This window comes from Podarcis muralis, chromosome 8 (genome assembly GCF_964188315.1).
Source record: "Podarcis muralis chromosome 8, rPodMur119.hap1.1, whole genome shotgun sequence".
Taxonomy (NCBI): Eukaryota; Metazoa; Chordata; class Lepidosauria; order Squamata; family Lacertidae; genus Podarcis; species Podarcis muralis.
Genome location: NC_135662.1, coordinates 29,771,883 through 29,797,562, shown reverse-complemented (window position 1 = coordinate 29,797,562; position 25,680 = coordinate 29,771,883). Strand labels below are relative to the sequence as shown.

General features: G+C 43.7%; 1 protein-coding gene and 1 long non-coding RNA gene across 3 annotated transcripts in view; one reads left to right on the top strand and one right to left on the bottom strand.

The window, feature by feature from the left end:
- Positions 1 to 16,994, bottom strand: part of ZNF704 (zinc finger protein 704) — a 55,603-nt gene extending 38,609 nt beyond the window's left edge. For both annotated transcript variants that reach the window (XM_028736619.2, XM_028736620.2), the window contains exons 1-2: positions 16,673 to 16,994; positions 3,981 to 4,228 (exon numbers count right to left, since the gene is read on the bottom strand). In XM_028736619.2, coding sequence (XP_028592452.2) covers positions 3,981 to 4,228; positions 16,673 to 16,984 — 560 coding nt within the window. In that variant the 5' untranslated portion in view covers positions 16,985 to 16,994. The remainder of the gene's footprint in view (positions 1 to 3,980; positions 4,229 to 16,672) is intronic.
- A 601-nt stretch (positions 16,995 to 17,595) lies between these two features.
- LOC144328686 (uncharacterized) overlaps positions 17,596 to 25,680 on the top strand; it is a 32,182-nt gene continuing 24,097 nt past the window's right edge. The window contains exon 1 of the long non-coding RNA XR_013393885.1: positions 17,596 to 17,752. This is a non-coding gene — a long non-coding RNA (uncharacterized LOC144328686). The remainder of the gene's footprint in view (positions 17,753 to 25,680) is intronic.

The window sequence follows — 25,680 nt, the reverse complement described above, 5'->3', positions numbered from 1 at the left end:
ACAATTAAGCACTGCTGTGTCACTAGAATTAAACAAAGAATGTAAATAATAGTTATTTTTATTAATTGTGCATGTTAATATACTCAAGCTGTTTTAATTTATTTTTATTAATTGTGCATGTTAATATACTCCTAAGCTAACACCAGAATGAAGACAATGGATTGTTTCCAACTAAGACATACCCTGTAGACTTGAGTTAGTCATGGCTATCCTAAGATATTCCTAAAACATGTAGGAATTTTTAAAATCTGTTTTAAAAAAAACACACCCCACTTGATGGATATTATTTTTATATTGCAGAATTTTCTGTCAAGTTCTGTTATATTCATATATTTGTAGATGAGAAAACGGTCTTATTTTTATTCACCCACAAATATTTCACCTACATTTTAAGAAGCAAATACCCAAAGAGAAAAATAGGTTTTGTGTAGGAGTGTCAAAAAGCAAATTCAACAAGACACATCACAGATTCAAACAAATCCTTCTGTTCATGGGCTGATATGCAAAAAAAACAAACAAAACCAAACCAAAAAAACCACCATCAGGCATGGCCTAGGTGCATTGAGTCCTGGAGTGATATGAACCTGAGAGATACACATTTAAAACACCACTGTGTTTGTGCCTTTGTACAAGACCACTGAGCTTCAACTGGTGGCTCACACAAGCTCAATTAAGGCATGCTGTGGCTACCACCATTTTGATAAAAATGCTATTCCCCTTTTGTGTGCTTTGTCAATGGAACTGGGGTGCAAAAAAGTCGGGGGGGGGCTGAAAAATGAAAGGGATGCCAGAGGGCATTTGTGTAGCAGGAGCCAGCATGCAAAAGTCTTGTCTTAGGCTGTAGAAGCAGCAGAAAAAGAGAGCAAAAATATAAATTCACTAAAAGTATAAAAAATACACTAATAGTAAATACCACATTGGAGTTAAACTTGAGTCCTATGTCTGAAAAGACTTTTATCATGCTAAGCTACCAAGGATATTATTGGGCAATGTTAGCAAGGAGAATGTGAGCCATGATGTTGTCTGGTTATTACATCTGCTGCAATCTTTTATGAGGTTTAGGGTACAGCTTGATTCAAATTTAATAAGCCATGGCATACTAGCCTGAAAACGAGCACCTGGGGCACTTCAGCTTTGATGCTCCCTGTCATTGTATTAGACAACAGTGACTGCAGGTGTGATTGCCTAGCTCATGATTTGCTGCTCTCAAGGTTCCCTTCTATTGTCAAGGGACCAGAGGGGTAACTAGAAGAAGAAGAAGAAGAAGAAGAAGAAGAAGAAGAAGAAGAAGAAGAAGAGGAGGAGGAGGAGTTTGGATTTGATGGCATTAAAAGTTGCCACAATTGATAATATGGCAGATTATATCTACACAGCTAGATTATGGTCTTGACCATTTTAAAAACAAACAAATCTATCCCCTTTCAATAAACAACAACCATTTAGTGTATGTCCTTTGCTTTCTGTAATTTCCCACAAAATTGCAGTTGGGGCTCTTTAGTTAATATCCCATTTTTATTCAGCATCATTGTAGTTACTGTATGGACTTGCCCTGAAGAAATAGACATTACTACCCCTGTTCTTACGATGCCCATTCAACAGCACCACATATATAAATATAAAAAAAGAGTCTTACCTTTCCTTATGCCTTTAGCTCCCTTTCTTCCTTATTTCATTTTGCTATTTCATTATAAGCTCCCTAATGGCTGCAGCACCAAGCAATTAGTGAAGGGGTTCAGGGTATCAAATTCTAAAGCTTTCCCAAGAGGTCTAATAAACTGAGAGTGGATGGAGGCAGAATCAAAGCTACAACCCAGTGCCATAACTTCCAACAAATTTCCACAGGAAGTCCAGTAAGTGACCAGAACAAAATCATGGGTGCCAACTACCTCAAACTCTGGGGAAGGTTTGTATTACACAGAATGGTTTCCATAATAATGCAAGCACACTTTTGGTAAATACACTTTATGAGTCTTTTGTTAATGCCCCAAGGCAAGCACTGAGGGAGAGAAGGAGAAGGAAGGAGGGAAATGGGAGAAAACACACAGTCCTGCCATTGAGGATAAGTGAGGGAAAGAGAAGTCTCCTGAATGAAACTTGCAGCAGTCAGCAAGGGGGGGGGGAACAGTGTCATTCGGAAAATCAAGAGTATTTAAGGTGTTCCAGAATCTAGGTACCGGTATTTTGTAATGACTCCAAGAAGGCTGCCAGCACTGATTTCCTATGTACCGCACTAGAATGAAATCTGAAACCCAAACCCCACCTGCCACTGCAGGGACTTTGCAGAGCCACTGCTGAGTCCACAGCCCAGCCACTTATGGTGGCTATGGTGGAAGGAACAGGAGAATGATTGGGGCTGATCCTCCAGGCTGTTGCAGTAATCCTGTATGGATCGAGTCTGACACTGGCCAGCAACAGCTTGAGTTAGGCTCACTACCCATTGAATCTCAGACTGTTCAGCCCCGCTCTGCCCCCCTCCCCAGAATGCCTCCCATTTTGCAGTTTTCCACTGTCAGGTATACCAGTAGCAGGCTTCCTGCCCACATGGCTGATCTGTGGCCAAGGGGCAAGTCAGGGGTGACTGGCTCCATCCAACCCCTCCCCCAGGCAGTGTTCGAAACTCTAATTGTTCTAGGTGTATTTGTGGCAGGGAATTTCATTAGTGCAAGCAGTTGCTGAGCTCTGGGAGCAGTACTGCACCTAAGATTTCAGATTAAAACTGCAGAGCGGAAGGAACGGAGGACCTTTTTTCTGCCTCCCCACTTCCAACTACTCTTTGAATACTGGAGAAGATCCCTCTTAAGAATATTAGGGAGGGTGGGCAGGGGAAGGACTGGACCATGTGAAAAATGAACATAATACTTTAGCTGCAGTTCATTCATTTTCAGCTTTGTATTCTTGTTATTAAAAAAGCACACCTAGCCATTCCGTTGTTGCGCCCATAACCTAGGTTTAGGGTGTCATTTAGCTCCTAGCTTTCTAACACTGCCCACAGGGGTTGGGGCTTGATTGCTCTGCCTCTTGGTTTTATACCCATCCTTCAAATTCAGTTTCTATTCTATTCCACTGCAGCATGACAAAGAAGGGAAGACGGAAGCAAAGGCACAATGCTCATTCTTCATTTAATGAAATCATGGTTTATCAGACTAAACCAGACTGAAATTATTATAGCTGAATCAGGCCTCTGAGTATAGTTTAGGACAGCCTTACCTAACCTGGGGCCCTCCTGATGTTTTGGATCAGAACTTACACCAGCACGGCTATGAAATTGTCTCACCTGTCATATGTGTGGAAGGATCTCTGCTTTAGTATATTCCTTGCTGGCATTGCTCACGTAGTTTATATTTCATTTTAAACAATTTACTATTAAAGTAAAGGTAAAGGTACCCCTGCCCGTACGGGCCAGTCTTGCCAGACTCTGGGGTTGTGCGCCCATCTCACTTAAGAGGCCAGGGGCCAGCACTGTCCGGAGACACTTCCGGGTCACGTGGCCAGCGTGAGAAAGCTGCATCTGGCGAGCCAGCGCAGCACACGGAAACGCCGTTTACCTTCCCGCCAGTAAGCGGTCCCTATTTATCTACTTGCACTTGGGGGTGCTTTCGAACTGCTAGGTTGGCAGGCGCTGGGACCGAGCAACGGGAGCGCACCCCGCCGTGGGGATTCGAACCACCGACCTTTCGATCGGCAAGCCCTAGGCGCTGAGTCTTTTACCCACAGCGCCACCAGCGTCTCATAATTTACTATTATTGATACCTATTTTACAATGACAGGACTGGAGTAGTAGCAACAGGCCCAAGGCTGCCCAGTGAATCTTATAACCCAAGTGGTCCATATTGAACAATGACCACTAACCTCCACAACACACACACACACATATTCAACCTGTAGGATGCGCTATATAGTTTATATCAGAAAAACCCAACTTGCTGAACTTGGAAGGCTAGTCATTTTGCCACCCTTTCCTGCTTTTCAGGCTTCCCTACCTTGCAGGAGGCACATCAATATTTGAAGATACAACTTTGCGTTTCTGCTCGAGAAGGCAGATGGAGCGGGTGCTTTCTTTCTCGTGCTCATGGACTCTGCCAGGTTTTTTGGTGTCTGCTGTTTTCGAATCCTCTTCCTTCATCGCCAACAGAAAAAAATGTTGGTCTGACAGTTTTTGATTCAGATCACTTTTTAGCTCCTCCTGCTGAAATGCTGCGAAGGTCATTTCACGCTTTATGCTGGTTGCCTGAAAAATTAAAAGGGATTATTAGATTTCTTGCAATTCATTTGCATCATTTTAAAAAGAGGGGGCAGACATAGCCTCCAGGCATCCAATTCTATTTAGCAGCTCCGACTCACATGACCAACCACTTTGCTTCGCAGGCTTCAGACAGAAACCTCTTCATTTCCTTTACTAGAGATATCTGCAAATTGTCATGGGCGCCCCATTGAGAGGGCCATCCACATATCAAATAAGAGCAGCAAGGGCAAACAGAAAGGTGCTCTTGGTGGGTAGCACCCAGCCTCAGTTCTAGAACTACCTTGCTCTGTGCGTCAGGGGAGGGGAACTTGTGGTCTTCCAGATGCTTATTAGACCTCAGCTTCTATCATTCCTGACCAATGGTCATCCTGGCTGAAGCTGATGGGAGCCGAGTCCAACAACCTCTGGAGGGCCACAGGTTTTCCCACCCTTGACACAGAGGAAGGAAGACCCAGCGTGCTCTCACAGCAGGACCATCTTGGCTGTGAATCCTGGAAGACTTGCTCTCTGCCTTGCAGGCCTTTCCCCACCTGGGCTAACTCCAGCTACCAAAGCTGAGGCTGAAGAGACTCTTGGGCTAGGGTATTGTTGAGGTGGGATGGTTTGTGAATGTTACTTATTATTTTTTGTATTTTTATTTTGTATCTTATTATGATTTATGTGGAAATTGTTCAATATGTGTACTTTCTGATGTTTCATTTATTGCCTACGATGGTTTTTGTTAATGTTTGTAATTACGCATGCTGCAAGCCGCCTCGAGCATGACTTACATATTCTTGGATGTGCTTAAGTGTCCAAACTTATTTTAAATTGCAGTTGTCATGTTTTACTGCTTTGTTGTTTGCTACTCTGGCCTCTTGGGGAGGAAGGCTGGGACAGAAATTGAATTAATAAACAAACAACAAATATATTAGTGAAAATAGCATATAAAATGTGTTATATTAGGGGAAACTGCTCTCAGAAAATGTTATATTAGGAACTAATTCTGTTATTTTTTTTAATAAATAAAAAATCACAAACTGACGTGGAAATGTACTGAAATGAATTTAAAACTGGAAAAATGAGTAACTGAAACAGAAATGGGTAGCTTCGTACAACTTTGCTTGCATCTAGCCACACTATGACCATGTGTGTGTGTGTGTGGAAGGTAAAAGACCCCTGACCGTTAGTTAGGTCCAGTCACGGACGACTCTGGGGTTACAGCGCTCATCTCGCTTTCTGGCCAAGGGAGCCGACATTTGTCCGCAGACAGTTTTTCTGGGTCATGTGGCCAGCATGACTAAGCTGCTTCTGGTGAAACCAGAGCAGCACATGGAAACGCCTTTTACCTTCCCGCCGAAGTGGTACCTATTTATCTACTTGCACTTTGATGTGCTTTTGAACTGCTAGATTGGCAGGAGCAGGGACTGAGCAACGGGAGCTCACCCCGTCGTGGGGATTCGAACTGCCGACCTTCCAATTGGCAAGCCCTAGGCTCAGTGGTTTAGACCACAGCGCCACCCACTGTGAAAATAGTCCTGTGCAAAAAAAGGTGCAGCTTCAGTCCTGAAGACCTTTTGTGAAACATGAAGGTTTTGGTTAAAATCTTGATGCTTCCAAGAAAGTTTATCAATAATAAAAAAACAAAATAAATGCAACAGATGCATAGTAGTTTGAATACATGGATGGGGAGCGGAGTTCAACATGGGTATTATCGGGAAAGACTGCTGGTTGTTGCCCAGTGCCAGTTTATTTTTTTAAAACTGTAAAAATAATTATGCTGGTTTAAGGTTACTGTAAAATACAATGAAAAATTACAGTGCAAGCCCATGCACACACTTAAAATGATTAGAGGCAAAATATTTAAACACATTTCCCATTTTGTAGTTTCCTTGGAAAGCCTTCTGGCACTTGTTTCAAGAGTAAAACCAGAATGATTACTTTAAGAACACAAATGGTATCCAAGCTGAAAGCATTAGTCATATTATACTTCTCGACATGCAGCCAAATGACATATTGCCAAGAAAATATGTTTCCCCTGTGTTTTGCAAAGCAAAAAGCTCACAACACAACACAACCAACAATTGTAAACAAGTATACTTTTCACTTTAGTAATAAAGGTCATGTTTGAAAGACAGATGAGATTTCCTGTTTTGAAAGTTGATTTTTAACCAATTATCCTGAAGAAATCAAATACTAATTCTGGGACAATTCAGAGAACCACTGTGTGCACGGCACGTACCTGACATGTATGTGCATAGGTCAGCTGTCCAACCATGGTGCAGAATTTGGTGGCTAGGCTGCTTACTGGGGCATGATGGCTTGAGCATATTACACTAGTCCTGGTCCAACTGCATTGGCTGCCAATTAGTTTCCAAGCCCAATTCAAAGTCCTGGGTTGTTGCTTTTTACCTATAAAGCCTTAAATGGCTCAGGACCACAATACCTCAAGGGCGGCTTCTTGCCATATGAACCAACCCAGACCCTGCATTCATCATCTGAGGCCCTCCTTCATCTGCTTACTCTACGAGAGGTTTAGAGGGTGGCAACATCATAACGGGCCTTTTCTGCAGTGGCTCCCTGTTTGTGGAATGCTCTTCCCAAGAAGGTTTGGCTGGCACCTTCATTATACACCTTTAGGTGCCAGGCAAAAATGTTCCCTCTTCAGTCAGGCCTTTGGACGATTAACATCTTACACCCTTTTAAAAGAGTTTGTGGGAGGGGGGTAAGGTGGTGTACTGAAAATCTCCCACAATGTCCCAAATGGATGGGTCTGCTAAGGAATGCAGAAGACTTCACATCTGCTGAATTCATGGGGAGTGATAATATGGGTAACAATAATGGGTAATACTGTATATGGTGCGTAAACAGGGATAAAGGCAGCAGAGAAAAGAGTGATGAAATGAAATGCAGCAGAAGTGATGGCCAGGAGTTTTTGTTAGGTCTGTTGAAGCCTGTGTAGGCATTTGAGGAGATGCAGCAAGTTCTCACAGTCCAAGCTGCAGGCCTATGGGTGATGGAAATTTCCCCTTTGCAAGTTTAGTTTAAGAGAACAGACGAACAGCACTCCCAATCTGCACATGCAATAACATGTATGGGGTTCATCCAAAACTGGATTCAAATTCTAATCAACAGGTTCAATTAACTTTGTGTTACTATCCCCTCATCAAGTTACCACGTATCAAATACCAGATTTTTTTTACACAGCCTTCCAATTTTGTCTGGATAACCTGCTCTTTATAAAGGGTAAGGAAAGGGGATGGGTAATTATAATTTTAGACTTGGGTAAAGAATAGAAATGCAATGTTCCATGTTTGACACATATTCTCAGACTCATTGCTCTGCACAGAGACCCTTCCTAAGTCAAAAAATTTAACAACTCTATGCTGCCATTGTGCTAGTTGCTTCTCCAGTCTGTCACATGATGCCTCTGACTCTGTAGGTGGCTTACAAGGCAGAATGGTACAGATAAAGTAAGTTTGCTTTGCTGCAACCCACTATGACTCAACTCTACTTATCTGCTCTTCTTCACAGACCCGTGATAGGGATTTCCAGTAATTCAATAACTATGCCGACAGAAGCCTAGTCTGTAGCAAAACTTGCTTTATTAGACCAAATTAAGTTTCAATCCATGACTTAATTTGAAGTGGTACTATTATGGGATGCACCATCCCCTGCCCAGCTTCAGTGGCGAGATTAATGATTTGGGTAGAAGAGTTCTAGACATAAATGAAAGGACTAAGGTGCATAAAGGGAAGGACAGAAATTTGCAGTAGCCAAGACAAGAGATAACCAGAACACATCTTGTGGAGTCTGAAAAAACAGCTGCTGGGTTTTTGTTGTTGTTGTTGTTTTGGTTTTTGCTATGCTATGAGGAAGAAGAGGAGGAGTTTGGATTTGATATCCTGCTTTATCACTACCCTAAGGAGTTTCAAAGTGGCTAACATTCTCCTTTCCCTTCCTCCCTCACAAGAAACACTCTGTGAGGTGAGTGGGGCTGAGAGACTTCAGAGAAGTGTGACTGGCCCAAGGTCACCCAGCAGGTGCATGTGGAGGAGCGGCGAATCGAACCCGGTTCACCAGATTACGAGTCCACTGCTCTTAACCACTACACCACACTGGCTCTCACTTGGTGGCATGACTTGGTGACTGAGACTGTGTGTGGGGGAGATAGAGAGGGGATTCTGAAACAAAACCTAGATTTTATTAAAATTATTTAAACACGGCTTCCCATACAGGGGTCCTGAAACGGCTTACAAAATAAAATTAAACACTAAATGTTTTAAAAGTGAATATTAAAATATACATAAAATCAGCAATGAGCAATGCCAGTAACAGAGTGCTCCAAAGAGTGGGTACCACTACAGAGAAGGCCCTTTTTCATTCCCCCACCCCAAGTGACATGCTTAGAAAATGTAGTACCACTAGCAAGGATTTCTCTGATTATCTTAACACGCTAACATGTCTGCATAGGGAGGGGAAGGCAATATCTTACCGTATTTTTCGCCCCATAGGACGCACTGGCCCATAGGACGAACCTAGTTGTTGTTGTTTTTTGGGGGGGGGGAATAAATAAATAAAAATTATTTTCCCCCCCCAGGTGCGGGCTGGGGCGGGGGAAGCCCGAGCTTCCCCCGACCCCAGCCCCCAGAACAGGCTGCTAGCCGCAAACCGTGGCAGAGCTGCGCGACTTGGGCAGCTCTCCCACGGCTAGCGGAGAGCTGCGCAAAGCCGGAAGCCTGGGGCGTGCTGAGCTCAGCGCGCCCCAAGCTTCTGGGTGCAGGCAAGCTCTCCGCTAGCTGTGGGAGAGCTGCGCGAAGTCGCACAGCTCTCCCACGGCTTGCAGATAGCTTCCTGAAGCCTGGAGAGCGAGAGGAGTCGGTGTGCACCGACCCCCCTCGCTCTCCAGGCTTCAGCGAAAGCCTGCATTCGCCCCATAGGACGCACACACATTTCCCCTTCATTTTTGAAGGGGGGGAAGTGTGTCCTATAGGGCGAAAAATACAGTAAGTATTCTGGTCCCGAGTTGTTTAGGGCTTTATACACCAGAAACAAAACTCTGAACATTGCTTGGTAGCTAACAGCAGCTATCCTGTTTGAGCACTTTTAGCTCTCCACTCGGTACCTTCACTGCCATCTTCTGCACTAGCTGCAGCTTCTGAAATAATTCCAAGGGCCGCCCCACAAAGAGTGCATCCCAGTAACCCAACTATAAGGACTGCCCAATTCCAGGACATCGTTGCTACACTAGTTGGTGATAGGTGCTCCCAATCACCAAGGTTATTTTAGCCTCTGGTGACATAAGAAGAATTAATAACTGGTTAACAGGGAAGATAATATCTATAGACCCTAGCCAATAGCCACATTAAGAAGTCTCCAGTTAACCATAATTTTGCACTATGTGCAACTGGGAAGCTAGTTAATGGCTTCAGAAGAAGCCAGGATATGAAGCCAACTTCAAACCATGGTTTGATATCCTACCTTACTCTCAAGCTGCTAACCATGGCTTCTCAGTTTGGATACACATGAAACTGTAGTTAACTGAAGACTTCTTGGTTTGTTTCCTGGCTTTCCTGCAGGGGCACAAGGCTCATTCATACCTCAGCTTATTAGGCCAAAATATTATTGTCTGAATGTAGCCAAAGAGGAGGAGGCTTAGGAGAAGCAGTTCAATCATGCATGTACCGTATTTAAGATGACAATGATACCATCCATGAAAAAAATATATCAGGAAGCTAGTTGGAGATGCAGGACAAGATATATGGAATGGGAGACTTCTGGATGTAGAAACATTACGCAAAACCTTTTTAGAAATACTTACAATGATAATAAAAGGAGACTTACAGGAATGCTTAGGGTGCAAATTCTTCCTCAAAGCTTTTACTAGCACCAATAAACCCTTCCCGTAAGTCTGAAATATGCTTAATAGCACACCATCACTGGAAGCAACAGGGGCCAGACTACACCTCATGCTGTTAAAATATCAAACATCTAAAAGGCTATTTAAAAACAAATGTAATTGATTTGTATTCTTAACATACAACTCCAACCTCAAGTTCTCTTAAACATTTTTTTTGTGCTAGCCTGAGGATAAATCAATTTGAAAAAGAAGAATTATATTGCACAATCTATTCAGCAAGAATAATATTCACGGAGGAGCACAATGAGGTAAGAAAGATTCTTCTATCAATATTTGGAAAGGTGCTGCTCTGAATTTTAATGTATCATTACATTCTAGGCTACTCCTTGCATTTATTTATTTACTCACACACCTTGCCAATGCCTGCTTATTATAAATAACCTATGCTAGTTAAGCCTAATCATTCAAAGTGTCTGGAAATAGCTGTGCTGTAGAACACTACCTGAAATAATGCATCAGGAATGCCATTATAAGCATCACTTCTTCTAAATCAGCATTATATTAAAAAAAATAGTACAAAGAAAAAGAATTCATAGCTTTGCTATTCAGCAGATGAAGAACTAATATTCCACTCAAATATCAGTTTCTCCAGAAGAGAAATGTGAATGGTTTTATTGTGGTCAGGAAATTACATGACTACTACTATATATTGCACAGTTTCATCCAAAAGGGCCAAAAAAGGAACAGTTTTCCTGCATAACTCTTGACTACTATATATTGCACAGTTTCATCCAAAAGGGCCAAAAAAAGGAACAGTTTTCCTGCATAACTCTTGACAATTCAAAGGCTAGCCAGTCAGCTCAACCCAGAAACAAGTCACATTTAGCTATACTTAGCTTACCCTGCCTATTCTTCCTCCCTTCCATGTTGCATGAAATACAACATAACGGAATATTAATCTTCTGCTGCCCAAACAGTATACTATATTTAAAGTTACAAGAAACAAAAAGATAGTTTACACATGCAAAAACAAACAAACAAACAAACAAACAAACAAACAAACAAACAGTGAAAGGATAAATGGAAGAGACTGGTGCACCTTTCTGGCACTTCTGTGCATATACAGCAGGGCTGGCCAACATGGCGCCCCCAGGTGTTTGGACTACAGCTACTATTATTCCTGAATCATACTGGAATAGGATGGGAGTTGTCATTCAAAACATCTGGAGGGCACGTCATTGGCTACCCCAGAATGGTGCATAGTCACCAGAAGGGAAGGACATACATTTTTATACTAACAACACATATGGCTGTTAGTCCCAGTAACTGCATATTCTTTTTGCCAATTAAAGCTGGCATATTTATGTAAACTTGTGTACTTTTCATTTGATAGGACCAACACAGCAGCTCCTCTCTGCTCCATACTTTTCTTTAAAAAGAAAAGAAAAAGGCAATGGCTCAATTCAGGTAATTTTTCAAACCATAATTTTAAGAAACAGGAACATGCCATTGCCCTTTACATTTTTTCCTCACTACTCCCTTCACTTGCATGTCCATTCTCTCCTCCAGCCTCAGATTCCCCTCCCCCAGCTGTAGTTTGTTGTGATACCTAAAACTGGAAACCCTTTTTACTACTAAATCTTCAAAACCATGGCTTGGAGTAGGTTTGCAGACCATTGTTTGTCTGTCAGCACTACCTATGATTTGCTTTATTGGCTATCAAAGCATACAATGCCTAAGAAAAGTGAGAGATTGGGTGCATGAGAGGAGAGAAGGGACACCACGGATTTGCAACATGCTCCCAGTCCTTCAAATTATGACCCAGCATATCAGAAGAGAAGTACAGTATCCAGGCTGGGAAATTGCCAGTAATAGTCTTGCGTTTTAAAGTTTCTCCAGAGTTTTGGCCAGAGTTTCAAAAATGTGTAACATTAACTGATGGTGCAGCTTTTGGCTTCATAGCACAGTTACTTTTTAACCCTCAGACCAATGTGTTTATAGTACAACTACTTCCAGTATTAGTCATAGTACTGTACACCATTCTTGGTTTTACCAGCAGATTATTATTATTTACATTATATCAATGCATATCACCTGATGATAAAAAGTCAGGTTTTAAAATTCTCAGTGAAGCATTTTTCAGGCCCAAATGTTAACAATGCAAAACTGCACTCCTCAACAGCTTCCTTCCCCCATATAAAAGAAATATAATACTTCTCCATATGCTGCATGTTTCTGAACAGAAGTGTTCTTGTCATACACAGCAAACGTCTTTGATGTTTCTTGTCTTAACCAAGCTGAGTTTATTTGTGGCATCAGCAACAGGTTAGAACTCTTCGCATTACAAGCCAACTATCGTGTGTCAAGTGTTTGTCAGCCTCCATCACAGTTATAAAAACATATCACATTAACCATCAACACAGTTGGATCTTTGAGAAAAGCCTTTCTGGAGTAGTCAGTATACAACGTGGTTTCAACTTGTCCATTCCACACCTTTAGCAATGTTGTTAAGTAAGCATTATACAGTTTTTAGATATGGGGCTGCATTCAGAGGCAATGCTACTCCATGATTTAGCACTTCCTGAAAGACGTGTTCTCCTGAGTTTGCAACCTCCCTAATTCTTTTCCTAGAGGTGTTTGAAATGCCCCTCCCCCTTTTAGTTGTTTTGTTTTATCCAAACTAGAAACAGTGTTTGAATGCTAGCTGTAGTCATTTTCAAAACATTCCAATTTCAAACCACCTATTATGAAGCTGAATTGTTTGAACTAACTATAGTGGCTGTTACTTATTTATTTAAAATATTTACTATCTACTTTTCATTTCCAAAGAATCCAACAGTATAGAACATTAAAACTAAGGCAACAACGTAACAAAAAGCATAGCACTAAAATGGCTACAACTTAATCACCAGGAGGAAACATGATACAATATTAAGCCATCAAGATCAGGGACTAATGCTCTGTGAAAGCCTGAGTGAACAAATGAGTGTTCAGCTGAAGAGGGAACTCAGAAGAGTCAGTGTCAGCTGCACCTCAGTGGTGAGTGAGTTCCACAGTCAAGGCACCACCACTGAGAAGGCCCTTCCTCTGTACAGTGGTACCTTGGTTTACAACCATAATCTGTTCCGGAGGTCCGTTTGTAAATCAAAACAGGGTGTAAATAAGGCGTGCTTTCGCCAATGGGGCCTCCCCCCCAAAAATTGTTTGTAATAAAAAGAAACGGGTCGTAATAATAACAATAAAAGGTTGCAAACCGGAACATGCACTTCCGAGTTTCACATGTTTGTAATCCAAAACGTATGCAAACCAAGATGTATGCAAACCAAGGTAGCACTGTATTGACACATGGTTTATTTCAGCTGCCTGCAGGAGTGCCAGCTTGGCCCTGAGACTGTGGGTGCCCGGGGCCTTGGGTGCCATGCATTGTGCATGGCCTTGGTACTGAAATTTGTGGGTGCCCGGGAGCCAGCACCTACGATATGGCTGCTTGCAGCACAGGAAAGAGGGTCTCCCTTAAAGATCTTAACACACAGGCGGGTCTATATGAGAAAAGATATTCCTACAGGGAACCAGACCCCAAGTTGTTTAGGGCACCTTGAATTTGGCTCAGCAGTTAAATTTCTTTACTATTAATCACATGGTTCACACTGTCTAACAACATCAAAGGGCCACAGGTTCCCATTTCTACTTTACCCTATCAAGCTCTCTTCTCTAACAGATATTGGGTTAAACTAGCATGTGTCCTTCACTGTACAGCCAAAAACATTTCCAAGCATGCAGCACAGTTCTCAGGCTGCTATATTTCGACAGGGAACATGAAAAATGACAAATATATATACTTTTGAACAGGTTTAAACTGTAGGTCACCACTTATTATCCCATTGCCTACAAACACTCACAGAACTGCAGCCACTGGTTCCATCACTGGTACATCCACCAATTAAGGAGCCAAAACACCTGTGTTGAAAATTTCCATGTCAACCATAATCAAGAAAGAGAGACACCTGAGACAGAAACATATCCTTGATCATGGCTTGCATTAGTGGTGGTGTTAAGACTGCAGAAGGAAGAATCCAAGCTAAGGTCACTTTTACAATACCTGTTTATCAGAGCATTCATTCCAATTTGTTTGCAGTGAGCTTATACAACATCATGTCAAGCGATTTCCACACTTTCCAGTACATTTTCCCATCACTTTCCTTACCGCAAAAGTCCAAAAAAATTGTTTACGTGGGTTTGTTGTACCAGTGTGCCAAATCCATTTAATTAGTGCCATCTGCATTTCATAGGATGAGACTCAATCCTACCTGCAAAATGGCAACAGTTTGGAAGTGGCCGAATACAATTTTAAGGGAGATGATAAGACATCAAAAGATACATCCTCCTGTCAACCTGTTGGGCAATGCAACATTTCTCCACGCTTTCTCAGCCAAATCACAATTGTTATGTAAAATTGGACAAGGTAAATACTGATAATGATTAATAATAAGCCTTGCATACACTTCATACTGTATTCCACTGGGCAGCAGAGAATACATTTAAAGCATAGACTTCACAGGGTTACATATCTCCCTGTTAACTCAGGGAATCTATCAGGTACCTTTGTAATCTGGACAACTGCAAAATGTCATATAGGATAGCCCCACATAGAACCATTCAGAAGTTTTAGCTTTACCAGAACACGGGCCTAGTTCTACAACAGTGACAATGCTAAGGAGATTATGAAGCATAGAAAACTGTTTGTAAACCTCTACGTGGGCAAGCAGTATAAGAAGTACTGTATAAGAAATAAAACAGTGGCAGACCACCTGGACTGATTTCCTATTTGTCTTCTGGGCACAAGAGAGGAAGCGGGGCTACCAGGGAGGACTTCTTAGTGGTGGCACCCCAATTTATGGTTCCCCAAACAGTACCTCCTTCAGTCAACTTTTATCCTTTGTTTTCCCAAAAACCTTTTGCCTGATTTTTGCTCTGATTGTTAGCTTCCCTCTGGCTCTTTAGATCTTGATGCATTTTCATGTTTTTCTGTTTTAATTGTTTCTCTGTCACTTCTGTTACCAAGTTTCTTTGTATACAATGCACCTTGCAAATTTTTTAAAAACTTGATGGGCAATAGAAAAATATAAATTATGAAATGCCATGACCCTGCATTATGAACATTCTTTGTAATATATATATATATATATATATATATATATATATATATGGATGGAGTTGTTTTTTGAAACTTGTATATGAATGCATTGAAGATAAAATAAATGTGTAACAACAAAATAAAAGTTGACCTTTAAGATCCAAAATCGCCTTAGGTACATACTGCCTGCCTTCCCTAAATCCCACCGCAAACCTCAAGATCACCTAAAAAGCATCCTGTAGTAGAGTCACACATGCTTGTTTCAGAAATTTTAGAACCATTTCTTCACTGGTCACAGGGGACTCCGGTCACACACAGTGCAAAGATCGTGCTTTGCAGTGCAGTCCTTATGCTCATCTACTCATAATTCAGTGGGGGTTACTCCCAAGAAAGTGTGTACAGGGATGCAGCCTTAATTGCTCCAACTACTTTCCCAATATACCTGCCCATTACCCATTCACCCTCCCCCCAAACACTTAATATCCCCATGGCTCTCTTCACTGCCTCATTATATTTTACCATTATCTCCCGTTTCACTGTTGCTGCTAAGCCGGCTCCATTCTTTTGCAGCAGCGTGGGTCAGATGCATGCATTTCAAAGCCTACACGCACACCCTAGAACCCAACAACGCTGATCCCTATTATCAGTGGTCATTCCAGCATTGCCCTCTACTGTCAGAGGGCACTTCGTTTCATGTTATTCATTCTAGCACAGCACACCATCCCTAATCCTGCAACAGCAAAAAGTTCTGCAACACAGCACAACAGACCGTGCAAAAGGATCGCTGTTGACGCTTTTATTAAAAAAATGTAAACAACAGCCATCTTTATTTACACTATGAGCTGACTGTCTGAGATGGGTAACAGCAATCCCAAAGGGCCCTTACAAACCAGTAGATTATGCTACATTTTCCTTGTTTAAATCCACAATGTTTTGGTTTTTTCAAATGCACTCTACCTCCCCACCCTTATACCCTTTCCACCCAGTACGGTAGACGTACACCTGATGCCTTTGTCACACATTACATGCACCCAACCCCTTCCCCGCAGACAGCTAGATTTCCCTCGCAATAAACGTGGGTAGGTGGGTGGGTAGAGGGGACATTTATGCAGCGGGGATGGTATGCGGCGGTTCTCCCGTCCAGTTTGGCAGGCCAGTCAGATGTGCAAGCCTGCCCCGTACCTCCAGCCTCGTGCTGGGAAGGCACTCTGCGTATGCCCCGATGCCCCCTTCCCCTTTCTTAACCGCCCATTCTCTTCCTACCCAGGGCTGGAATTCGGGGTTGCAAGCAAGTGGGGGCGCAAGCGAGGCCCGCCTCCCGCGCAACTTCCAAGAGGTCGCCCTACGAAGCCCATCCGGAACGCAGCCCGGAGACTAGAGCAGCGACGACGACCCCGCCGGCCCAGGCAGGCGGCGGCTTCGACGGCGCTTTTCCCGCCCAGCGACGCCGACGCACCTTGAAGCTCCCCCGGGCGGCCGCGTGGCCCTTGCCCGGCCCGGCGTGCTCCACCGCCGGCGGCGGCGGGCTGCCGCTGCCTGCCGCTCCTCCGCCGCCACCCGCCTCCGCCTCGTCGGCGTCGTCGTCCTCCTCCACGTCGACCACCACGTCTTCCTCTTCGTCCTCCTCCTCGAGGGCGGCCGCCGAGCCCTCCCGCCGGGGCGGCCTCCACGAGTTGTCGAGCTTGGGCAAAGGCTGCGCGGCCGACGGCGAGGCGCTGAGGCGCCGGCTCCCCAGGCTGGAGCGCTTGGCCAGGCGCCGCGCTTGCATGGCTGGCCGCGCCCAGCTCGCCTCAGCGCGGCGCGCGGGAAACAGCAGCAGCAGCAGCAGCGGGCTCGCTCGCTCGCTCGGCGGCGGGGCTCGGCTAGGGGGCGGCGGCTGAGGAGGCACTCACGGCGAGCAGGCGAGAGGGCAGCTGCTGCCGCCGCCGCCGCCACCGCTCGGAAGGAAGGCCGGCCGCCGCGCTGCGGCCATGAGGGCGACCCGCGCCGAGGGCGAGCGGCTCCGGGGCCCCGGCTGCCTGCCTTCCCGCAGGCCCGGCGGTGGCGCTCCCCAGCTGCGGGGAGGGACGGGCCGAGGCTCTTTTGCTAGTCTCTCTCTCCGCGCGGCGCGCTCGCCCCAGCCTCAAAACCCGGACTGGAATCGCCTTCCCGCGCTGCACAGGCGGCCGCCGCCGAGGAGCTGTTGCCGCCGCTGCTGCGGGGCTCGGGACGCTCTCTGCTCCCAGCAAGCAAGAACTGGCGGTAGTCCGAGGTGAGGTGGGCAGGGCGGCAAAGCCAAGGCCCGGCGGGAAGGGGAGCTTTCCCCACCACGCCACCCCGTCCGGACCTGGCGCGAGGGAGAGACGCTGGAGGTGCAAAAGCAAGCAGCAGGTGGAGGATGGCGCGCGCCTGATTGCTCTCTGGGAAGGGGCAAAAGTGAAGAGGCGGAGAGAGCATCCTCGGGGGAAGCGTCGTCGTCAGAAGAGCCCTAAGACCCAGGGCCCATCTCGTCCCGCCTCGGCAGTTTTCCGGATGATTATGGGAAGCCCGCAAGCAGGTAGGGCTGCAAAGACTTATTCCTGTCAGAATCATATAATTGTAGAGTTGGAAGGGACAAGCATCTAGTCCAGGCCCCCCTAAACTTGAACTTCCAGGTGCTTTGGAACTACAATTCCCAGCATCCCTGACCACTGGTCCTGTTAGCTAGGGATGATGGGAGTTGTAGTCCGAAAACATCTGGAGGGCCGAGTTTGGGGGTGCCTGATCTAGTCCAACCACATGCAATGCAGGATTCCCCTCCCCCACAACGTGTGGGGCTCGAACCCAGGGCTCTGAGATTAGGAGAGCTGCTGTCAGTTAGTGTGGACAATGCTGAACCAGGCAGAGTGATAGGGTAACTTGGTATAATGTCACTTACTATGTTCCTAACCTTTTCAGCCCAATCCAGTGCTGGTTTACGCAGACGGTACTCTTAAATGGGGCTTATTCTGAAGTAAGTCTGTGTAGAATTGCATCCGAACAGCCTAATCCTAGGAGCTGAGCTGCTCCTAAGCTCATAGAAATAAATGGGTTTAGGGAAACTTAGCTACTCTGGATGTTGTTGGGTATGAATGCTGTTTGTCCTTATTTCAGCACCTGGTTTTTCACTGCCTTTTCCTGAAGCTTTGTTGTGCATTTGCTCAAACTTGCACCTTAGTGGTGGTTTTCCTGGGGGAAGGGCCCTCTGCCCCTTTCCCTTAGTTGTTGCTAAAGGTGATCCTTGTGTTAATTGATAGAGCAGTTAATCAGTCTATGCCCCAGAGCCCCGAGGTCCACTAATCAATAAGTAAGTATTAAGCACACCATAAAAAGTTCTGAGCAATGTATAACCATATACATGAAAAATAACCAATATTTTTAAAAAACAGACAGACAAACCTGCTCTTCAAACTGATATCAGTGTGGTATCAGGGTAGAAGCCCACCATGTTGCAACTAATTTTCAGATTAACTCTTCAGAACTATTTTTTTAAAATCTCAGAGACCATGTGTTCCACACAGAAGAAGCATGGTCGAGAATGCAGGCCAGTGTGACAGCAACCCAGAACAGAGACCAGAATAATCTCCTCTGTTACATAATTACCTTTTGTGCCAAGTGGAATGGATAAAGGAAGGAAAACAATGTAGCATCAATACAACAATTATTTATTTATTTATTTGTATGCCATGCAGATATATTCGCTGCAAAACACACGCACTGTACTTACAGGGGCGGACCTGAGTTTCCAAAGTCTGATAAATGGAACAGCATTCAGTTTGCAATTCTGAGTTTTGGCAGAGGGTGTCCATGATACCCAGAAGCCAATGTTTAGGGACAAAATTCACCTGGCACCCATCATTAGCTCCTTCTAACCCTGTGCCCATTCGTAGCACAGACGGAAATTTCTGCTGGCTCAGAGCCACCATCTCTGTACTTAATAGGAACAGTGTTGGCATGGTTATCCAAACCATATTGTTCTTACTCAAGGCTTCTTCCTGCCTGCTTTTGCTCAAGCACTAGAGCACCAAAACAAAACCTTAGGAAACAACCACACAGAAGCCTCCTTTGTTTTCAGATCATTGGGGCCTTTAGACCTTTATCAGCTCAGTAGCAGCATTAAGGCAACTTGTTTTCACAATGTTTTAGGAACTTGCCATTTGGGAATCTGTGACCTACAAATCAAAATGAGTTTAAGATTCTTCCCTTTTACACTGTGCACAAAATCTCTTCCACCTGTTAAGAGGCTTGTCACTCTGAGATGCCTTCAAGACCAAGCAAGTTTAACTCTATAACATCCTTAGTCATTTGTCATGTTTGACAAATTATCTACAAGATGAGCAATATTGCTGACAACCTTGGAGGATTGTTGGTTAAGATGGCACTGGATGTAAAGCTGAGGACTAATCTCTAACTGGAAGAAAGAGCAGAGGGGCTCCAGGTGCTTGAAATAAGATTTTAGCTTTATCTATTTTGGAACAAAATAAATCCTTCATTTTTAGCAGCATTTCTCAAATGCAAGTCATGTAGAACACAGCTGCCAAAAAATGTTCCCCCAAGGAAGGATTTATTCCTAAACATGTTGGGTCTGGAATAAATCTTATTTCAAGCACCTGGAGCCCTCCGTCCCTCCTGCTGTTGGTGCTTTCCTGATTTTGTGGTTGGTTATCTGGAAGGCAGCCCTATTCAGGGAAGTTTTTAGTGTGTAATGTTGTATTGCACTTTTAGTATTTTTGGTTGGGAGACACTCAGAGTGTCTGGAGCAACCCAGTCAGATGGGCAGCATATAAATAATGAATGATTATGATTATGATTGTCAAAATCTCTAATTGCCACACAGTCACCTTCCACTACTTTTCAGCCTATTTGTAAAAGGGAAGGGATGGGGTGGATCATCTTTGATGTGGCACACCCCTTTCAACATAGACGGAATGGATAAAGTAATTTTTGAGCCAGCCAGCTAGCCTACCCCTGTAGGTGCAGCTTCCCATTAAAGTAGGGGCTGCAAAATGCACTCCTATTCTCAAAGAATCACCTCAAGGGAAGCAGTGCCTGTAAATATGGTCTACCACATCAGATGTTGACTGCTTTCAGACTGTTGCCATTTTGCAGGTGGAATTCAGGCAAATTCTGGTTGCACATATAAAGTGGATTTGGTGCACTTGCATAATAACAATCCACCTCTGGGTTTGTGTGTGTGCGCGCGCCCGTGCATATGTGGCAAGAAAAGGGACAGGAAAATGCACTGGAAAGTGTGTGATAATGATTGCAGAGAGATTAAAAAGTATCATATCAACTAAACAAATAGACTTGAGGAGTTCCAACTGCCGGACGAACTCAAAGTCACCCACTTTATAGGATTGTTAGAAGGATGCACAAAGTATGAACTGTAAAACACTTTACATTTGAAAGTATTAGAAGTAGAATAGAAATAATACTGTGGTTGTGAGAGAACACAGGGTACTAGGCAATGTCCAGAGCTGATGTGATACATGGTCACAAAGTTTAATTCTTGTAGGCCTTGTAGTTTGTTACTTAGTCTACAAAAAGGTTCAGGGGCTAGGAGGAGCCTAGAATCTCCTGCCCCCCAAATTGCCCTGCTTCATAATTTAACGGGACGAAGCTGTTGCATTTCATGTGGTTTCAAGACTTCTGTTCTAGTGAATCTCTGTTTCAGTTAAACGCTAGCTCTCTCAATGGCTTGTGGGCCGATACCTTGAACTGAATTAATCTAAGCTTCTGCTAAAAAGTCCATTACGGCTTTTCCATCAGACTGTTCCTCCTACCGGCAGAATGCAGTCTGTAAACATGTGTGGCTCTGTTAAAAAGTCAGCCTCTCATTGGTAGAACTACTCCAGGCCTCCACTAAGCTACACATCTGAGCTGTCAGTTACTTTTACAGTGTGCACTAGATTTTGGCGCCACAGCTGGAAGTGAGGTTTTTGTTCCATAACAAAAACATGAGCCTGAATGGCAGTGCGCAGAGGAGAGGAAGGCAGACGCTTGGAGAGAGCCTGAATGCTGTCAGGGGAGCTTTTGGGTTTTCAGAGAGAGCATTCGGATTAACTTAGTATGTTTTGTTTGTATTCTCAGTCATTAAATGTGTTAGGGTAAAAATGCAAAATAATGAGCCTCAGTGTTGCACAGTCTTATAACTAGTTCTGTAACCCCATGAAGGTGATGAAAACAACATCTTGTTCATGATGAAAAATGCAGACCTGTGCATGTGTGCTTAAATCCCACTGAGGTTGGTGAGTCTTCCTCCCTAGTGTGTTTAGGGTTGCAACCTAAGGCTATGCACTTATTTGGGAGTCCTGTTGAAATCATTGAGACCTGTTTGTTAGTAAGCACCCGCACAGGATTGAATTGTAGGTGCCAATTCACATGACTGTACTTACTCATTTCTTTATTTATCTGGCTGAAATCAATACAATTTGTCCTTTTTGTGTGTGTGAATTGGACTGGCATTGTTCCCTTTGATGCAAGTGTGCAGAGTTGCAATATACAGTCATACCTCGGAACGGGTTACTTCTGGGTTTCGGCGCCGAATTGTAACCTGCACATGCACAGACACGGCGCTGAGGGCTGTGGATGCTGCAGGTTGCAAACTTGCTTCCCGCACGGATCACGTTCGCAAGCCGAGTGTCCACTGTAATACATTCTGGTTCAGCTATTTTTAGACTATTTCCCAGTCAGTGTTAGGAATTGTTGCCACAGGGTTTTAAAAAATATATTCCAAGCAACAATGTGTACTTAATGCCTGGCAACAATACTTTTTTAGACCCCTTTTCTGTACCCCACTTTTAGTCCTGCTAGATTACACCTGCTTTTCTACCTTGCTGTGCATACATAACTCACTGAGAAGTGAAAGCAATTCTCAGAATTGTGATGTGTTGCCACATTGTGTTTGTGGGTGATATTTCTCCCTATGAACCTTATTCCAGTTTGCTATATAGTAACTGAGGGTAGACGACAACAAGGCAATTGTGTTGCTGTGATATGGCTACTTTTTGCTTCTGTTGGTCTCCTGTTTTAACTAGTTGTCACTCACTGAATGAAAGGCTCCTAAACTGGAAGCTACAATTTCTAAACAAGCTTTGAGCTATGGGATTTGCTTGTTTATTATTCATTTCATAAAATTTATATACCATTTGATTCTTTCTTGGTCTTGTTGTGGACACAATGGCAAATATTTTTATTCCACTAGGTATTTGGGAAGGGAATTTTTTATACAGTAATTGTTTTATAATTGCACAGTAGTACCTCGGGTTAAGTACTTAATTCATTCCAGAGGTCCGTTCTTAACCTGAAACTGTTCTTAACCTGAAGCACCACTTTAGCTAATGGAGCCTCCTGCTGCCACCGCACCACCAGAGGATGATTTCTGTTCTCATCCTGAAGCAAAGTTCTTAACCTGAAGCACTATTTCTGGGTTAGCGGAGTCTGTAACCTGAAGCGTATGTAACCTGAAGCGTATGTAACCTGAGGTACCACTGTATATGTATTTAAAATACATGTTTTATGTAATCCACTTGGGAACATTTGTGTTGAAAGGCAATACTGAAATAAATAAACAGAGCCATGCAGTTTGTGAGCAGTGCATTCGATACTTGAAGTAAACTCTGAGCTGGTTTGGACACTATGATAATCATGGTTCATCATGACATGTCATAAACCATGGTTGCTGTGGTGGGAAGTAGCCACAGCAAGTGTCAAGCTTGTGTACTCCCTTAGCCTTTTCTTGCAGCATGGCTGCAAAGAGGAGAGCAGATATATTGTAGCTGTTTTTAGACTGTACCAGACAATATGTGGTTAATTTTAACCCTGGTTTATTTGAAACAAGCCATCTTCAAAACATAGTTTATGAAGCCAGCTTATTTCAACAAACTATAGTTAAGATTAACGGTTTGGGGTTTGAATGACACACCAAACTGCAGCTGATATGAAGCAGAAACTTTGGATATCAGCCACAAATAGGAGAGGGAGAAAGGAAGTGTTCAAGTCTGAGCTTTGTTCCTGTCACAATACACTATTGTTCCTTCCTATCACAATAAACTGACCACAGGCCACAGTCAGCAGCTTTGTAGGTTGCAATGGGCCACTATTGGTTCCTTATATAATTTAATCCCACATGTCACTTAATCACTTAATTAAATACAGCCCCATCCTCTAACCTTTTAAAATGGCAATGCGGAGGTGCAGCAGAACTTTAGCCAGCAGTTTGCAAGTTGTCTTTATGGCACAAGGAACAAAATGTCCCATCTTCAGAGTACCTGGTTCGAATTGAGCCTCCTGCAGCCTTCCAGAAACTTAGAATGGTATTCTGCTTTAAAATCATCAAACTTTCCCAACAAATAAGGCGTTTCATTTCTTATAAATGTCACCTGATGGGTCACTCTTACTTTAATATTAATTCTGCTGGCAAACCTATGACAGATCCCATCTCTCTTGCACATACTTCTGTGTATGCATAGGGGCAGGGTTGTTAAACATTCCTGTTTTAATTTCTGTGAGATTTCCCAGGGAATGGCTTGTCTGTCCACCTTAAGGCCCACTTTGTGGGAGAGGATGGGTTCCTAATTTATTCTTTCAATTTAAATGGGAGAGGGAAGAGCATCATAAGTTCTAATTTAGTTCAGTTAGCACAAAACCCATCACTTTGATTGGTTTAAGAGATGCGCTTTCTACAGGGATTTTGCCATTTTATTCTGTGGTGAAGGCACTAGGTTTTCCAGCTGGCATCTATTCACTCTGGAACACTGGTAGCTCACTGGCATTCATCCACATAGCTGTAACTTTTTGAATACAGCAAATTCTTTATTGTGATTCACAGAGAGCAGCTCTCTGGTTGCCTTTTAATCTCAGCCTGGTCATGGAGATTAGTTGATTTGAGCAGTGCCAACTCACTAAGTATAGCTGCTCCACTCAACTCAGAAGTTATTTGTGAAATCAATGCATGCAGCATTCTTTATTTGGCTCCCCCTCCCTTAAAAAAAAGTAGTAGTACTGTTTTGGTCAGTGTTAGGATTTTAGTGGCTGTGCCACTCTTAGTATTGTTACAGATCTGGGGTAGCAGAATTTGCGGGTGCAAGGGCAGTCATTAGCTGCTAGAGCTAGTGAATGTTAATGGGTTGAATTTAGCTGATTTTTGGAGTATTGAAGAGAAAATGCTAGGCCAGTGTAGAAATACAGGCTAAGCTCCCTTTCCAGGAGAGGGTCTCATCTGCGATAGCATGACAAAAAGTGTTGATGGCCCATCACACGAGAATCCTGGGGTCTGTGCCAATGGAGGTTGCCAAGTTTACACTGACCGATGATGGTAGGTTACAGGTAAAAATATATTTATTATTATTTCGGTCACAGACCAGTTCCAGCCCACATACAATATCAAGGAAGTCATAAAACACGATAGGGATACATTTGAATTTTCAATTAGGTATAACAGGGACAGTACAGATATAACAACTGTTAAAAATATATATAAATTAAAACTTAGTCACTAAAATATAACCTAAAATTATCATTTAAGGCCTTAATAATTATGATAGCACAGCTTGTTCCCTAAGTTTTATGGCAATCACACAGAATTTGGCTACCCTTAATGTGATCTCAGGATCCTTGTCCTCTACCAGGGATTTTAGACATTGAAGTTCGGATTCATAGCAAAATACCAAGCGTATATCCCCGTAGAAACGGCAGCGTAACAAGGCATGAGAGACAGTTTCTACCTCCATCAAGCCACAGGGGCAGACTAGTTTCGCGTATGGTTTACCCTCAAATCTGCCCTGCAATAAGGCAGATGGCAGCACGTTGATTCTAGTGAGGGTAAATGACGGTTACAGGAAAATTGTCCCCTTTTAAAAACTAGGCTTGGAATAGTGGGGAGAAGGAGGGGCAAGGACAGAAGAGGAGGAGTTGCTTGGCAAGGGGGTTTCTGGGAGGCAGGAAGTGGGGAAAGCTCCATGCAGGGGATGGAAGGGCAGACACCATGAGGGTTGACTGGAGACAAACTAGGGCAGAGGCACTTAGAAAACCTCTGAATGCAATGCTGGGTTGCTGTGAAGGAGATGTGAATGCTGTGAACTTTGCACTCCCTCCATCTGCTCCCAGGTTGTAAATATGTTTTCATAAACCATATTTCTTAAGGATATGACAGTCTCTGCCATGTCTTGATTCCCAATGGAAACACAACCCTGGGTAAATGCCTGGAACCTCCCTGGAATCTTGCTACCACTTGGCAGAGATTGTGGGTGGCATGCAACCTTAGTAACAATATTATCCTGCATGCCAGTAGGTACCATTTATATCTATTTGTAATTTAGGCACCTGTCCCTTTCTATTGGCTATAACCAGACATTTCTCTGCATCATATGGGGAAATGATTTTATGTGGTACAAATCATTGCATCATATTTCCTCACTGTAGCAATTTTGCTGTGTAGTTTCCATGCTTTCTCCCCCGCCCCATAGT